Here is a 4,305-nt window from a genome sequence, read left to right on the forward strand (position 1 = left end):
TTACACCTTTTTTTGAAAAAGGGTGTAACATTTGCAATTCTCCAGTTCTCTGGCACCATCCCTGTATCCACGGATGTTTGGAAGGTTAAGGCCAGCACCTCCTTAATTTCCACCCTTACTTCCCTAAGCAACCTTAGATGCATCCCATACTATCATGAATTATCTACTTTAAGTACATCTAGCCTTTCAAGTACCTCTTTATCAATGTTTAGCCCATCCAGTATCTCAACCATATATTACTTTACTGACACTCTGGCAGCATCTTCTTCCTTGGTAAAGACAGATGCAAAGTGCACATTTAGTACCTCAGCCATCCCCTCTGCCGCCATGAGTAGATCTTCTTTATGGTCCCTAATCAGCCGCCCCCCTCCTCTTACAGCCCGTTTATTGTTTACATGTCAGATTCAATTACATGCCTGTAGATTCCCTTTTATGTTAACCGTCAGTCTATTCTCATAGTCTCTCTTTGCCCCTCTTAATTCCGCTTTCACTTCACCTCTGAACTCTTTATATTCTGCCTGGTTATCACTTGTGTTATCAAACTGACATCTATCATACGCCCCCTTTTCCGTTTCATCTTTCTCACTATCTCTTTTGTCATCCAGGGAAATCTGGCTTTAGTTGCCCGAACTTTCTGCTCATGCGAATAGGCCTAGACTGTACCCGAATCATCTCTTCCTTAAAGGCCGCCCTCAGTTCAATTGCAGTTTTGCCTGCCAATCTTTATTCCAATTTACCAGGGCCAGATCTGCTCTCTTCCCATTGAAATTGGCCCTAGAATTGAGTATTTACACTTTAGAGTGGTCCGTGTCCTTTTCCGTAGCTATTCTAATCCTTATGATGCTATGATCGCTGCTCCCTAAATGCTCCCCCAATGACACTTGCTCCACTTGGCCCGCATCAATCCCTGGAACCAAGTCGAGCAATGTCTCCTTCCTCATTGGGCCGGAAACGTACTGGAAAGTTATCCTGAATGCATTTCAAAAATTCCTCCCCCTCTGTGTCCCTTATAGTATTATTGGTATGTAGATTGCTCCCTTCTGTGAGTTACCCTGTACATGAATAAACCCCGTTTAGTTCTTTAGCCTGTTGTGAACTGTCCCTAATGTGCTTTCACATCTCACTCACACTGCGCCCTTCTGTGAATTGCTCTGTACATGAATAGACTCGTTTGATCCTTTATCCAGTTGCGAATTTTGTCCGATGCAACTAAAATTCTTCCTTATCTCAAACGATGAGGGCGGTCATGGCATCCCTCCATGCTGTCCAGCATTTAAAAAAGGAAGATTGGTGCGCCCTGCGCAAAGTGCCCGAGATTACATTAACAATCCGATGGGAAATAGGGGAAACTTTTAACATGCTTGAAAGAAAAACCGTACAAAGGTAAATAGAGCAGATTGACCTCAGCTTCTCTACCCGAGCTGCGCTGAGCTGCTAGATGTGAGTCCAGTGCAGTACTGAGCAGCAAACAATTTATGAAGGCCCGAGATACCATCCCCGACCTGTGCTGATGTTGATCTCATCCAGGGTTGTACTGAGCCTGGCACAGTTCAGGAAGGGCCCAGGTACTATCCCCGGCCTGTGCTGAGTTACAGGATGCAAGCCTCGGTAGATGGTTGGAGTACACCTGCCCCTCTGGCCCTGTGAGTGAAATCACCCTGCCATATTCTCACTGTAATTTCAAGCCTCGGGAGATGGTTGGAGTCCACCTGCCCCTCTGGTCCTGTGAGTGAAATCACCCTGCCATATTCTCACTGTAATTTCGAACTGTTTAAATGATCATCAAACCTGAGCTCTTTTGCTGTTGCTGTGTTCGTTAACCGTGAGCTTGATGGATCACTGGATACGCTTGGGTAAAACGGACAGTCTTTATTTGATAAGAACAACCCATTATCAGGCAGAACCGCTCCAGCGGACGGAGACCTCAGAAAAGGAAGGGTTAAATTCCTTTCAATAACTGCGGCGATATTATCCCCACGACTAACACGCGATGACCGTCTCATAATCAGGAATCTTACAGATTCTGTGGCCGTGTTACAGGGTGAGCATGAAACCTCAGTTTGAAGAGCTACCCCATAATTATGTCGGCTAAAAGGACACATTTATTTAATATCTGTACAGGTCAGGAGAGAAAGGAAGAGGCACAGACTGAGAGAGAACATTAAAACGAAAACAAAGGAAGTGGAAGTTGAGAGGGAAAGAAGAGCTTTCTGTGAGTGCTGAGAGGAGCAGAGAGACACAGGGAGTGTGTTAGTGGTGAGAGGAGCAGAGAGACACAGGGAATATGCGAGTTCGGGGAGGTTCAGAGAGATACAGGGAGTCTGTGATTGTTGAGAGGAGGAGAGAGACACGGGGAGTCTGTGACTGGTGGGTGAAGGAGAAAAACACAGGGAGTCTGAATGGTGAGAGGAGCAGAGAGAACCAGGGTGTCTGTGAATGGTGAGAGGAGCAAAGAGACATAGTGAATTTGTGAATGGTGAGAGCAGCAGAAAGACACACGGAGTCTGTGAGTGGTGAGAGGAGCACTGATAGAGATAGAGAGAGTCTGTGCTTGGGGCGAGGAGCACAGAGGCACAGGGAGTCTGAATGGTAAGAGGAGCAGAGAAAGGGAGAGATGGAGTAAGGGAAATCCAGCAATAGACAAAGGTATTGGGAGAATGAGATTTAGAGTGAGTAATGGTTTACTGAGTCTTAAATAAAAGGGCGTAAATAGACTCCTAGACTAGGGTATTCGTGATACCATAGCTCACCATGTTTCCGAGAATGGCACTAGCAGTCGGCTGGAGGTGCTGGGCCGCTTAATGATGGCACAGGACAACTCGTCCCACTATCTCTGTGCCACTGATGGTGACAGACCAGCAGCTCGAACACCCGAGCGAAATGATCCACATTATCACATTAATTCCAGGTACTGGCAAGATGGACCGATTGGCCTCCTTCTGTGCTGTATGCTTCCATGACTCGATGATTCTAAGAACATCCTTCACCTGTTGACTCTTCCAGTTCCTTCCAATAGAGACGGTTCTCAAAAGGTCTAACCCAGTGTGAGGTCACTATGCTCCGAAATCTGCACACTGAAAATTGAACCTTGCCAGTGGAGAAGACTTCCCTGGAAGTCATGCTGACCGGGGAGACTTGAAGTTTGGCCAGACACAACCCAACGAAGACATCTTCCAGTTTGAGGAATGGAACATCCCTCGAAATGTTCCAGATCGCTCCCGCCAAGTCACCAGAAAAGACATAACCGGTCCCAGAGCAAAATGGCGGATACTTTGGATCAGGATATTCCTCCTCACTAACGTAAAATTTGCTATTTTTATCCCTTATTGGGCCCCAATTAGAGAAGACAACTCCACTGAAGAAATTGTGCATATCCTTCGCCGACAGGAGCTGGGTCAGGTAATTGGTGTTCACAAACATATCTGAGTCTGTCTTCATGACGAAAACCGCTGAAGAGCAGAATCGATGAATCCATTCCATCCCCATTAACACTTTGAGCGTCAGGTTGTAATAGGTGTCGGTGAAATTGCTCTGAATTATATCCTTGTTGAGTTGATTTTCTCTCTCGATATCTGACTGGTGGGCTCCATCGTAACCCAGGAGGAAATATGTGCAAATCCGTCTCTCCCCAATCCGTCTGTCTTTGCCCCAGGTCTCCCGGATGGCAGCCCGTTCCTCCAGCTGCTCATGTCTCGTGGTCACCAGTATGCACAAAAATGGAGGGTCGGTGTGGCACCGGGAGTCAGGAATCGCCAGGAAACCATTGCGTTGGCCTGAGGTGAATTGTGCATCCTTCCGAATGAAACGTTGGGAAAGATATACTCCAATTATCAAACTGTAAACCAGAATGAGTAGAGCAGATAGAGAGCAGAGCAGGAACAGGAGGTATCTTACCTTCCTGGGAGTCATCTGCAAAAAAAAGGGCATCAAAATATGAATGGCCAATGTACACAATTGATCAGGAAAACTACTGAATTCAAACAAGAATGTAGTTGAGGAAAATAAAGCAAATAAAACTAAGGGCGATACAGAGTAAAGCTCCCTCTACACAGTCCCATCAAACCCTCCCAGGACAGGTACAGCACGGGTCAGATAAAGAATAAAGCTCCCTCTACACTGTCCCATCAAACACTCCCAGGGAAGGTACAGCACGGGTCAGATAAAGAATAAAGCTCCCTCTACACTGTCCCATCAAACACTCCCAGGGCAGGTACAGCACAGGTTAGATACAGAGTAAAGCTCCCTCTGCACTGTCCCATCAAACACTGCTAGGGCAGGTACAGCACAGGTACAGAGGAAAGCTCC

General features: G+C 46.5%; 1 protein-coding gene across 1 annotated transcript; it reads right to left on the reverse strand.

Annotated features, from left to right (window-relative positions):
- Positions 1-1,849: 1,849 nt before the first annotated feature.
- Positions 1,850-3,909, reverse strand: LOC137306968 (beta-1,3-galactosyltransferase 5-like). The gene has a single exon (XM_067976338.1). It carries the CDS (start codon positions 3,907-3,909, stop codon positions 2,971-2,973), a length of 939 nt encoding a protein of 312 aa, XP_067832439.1. The 3' UTR covers positions 1,850-2,970.
- Between the last annotated feature and the right edge of the window lie 396 nt (positions 3,910-4,305).

Source organism: Heptranchias perlo, chromosome X, assembly GCF_035084215.1.
Source record: "Heptranchias perlo isolate sHepPer1 chromosome X, sHepPer1.hap1, whole genome shotgun sequence".
NCBI classification, from domain to species: domain Eukaryota; kingdom Metazoa; phylum Chordata; class Chondrichthyes; order Hexanchiformes; family Hexanchidae; genus Heptranchias; species Heptranchias perlo.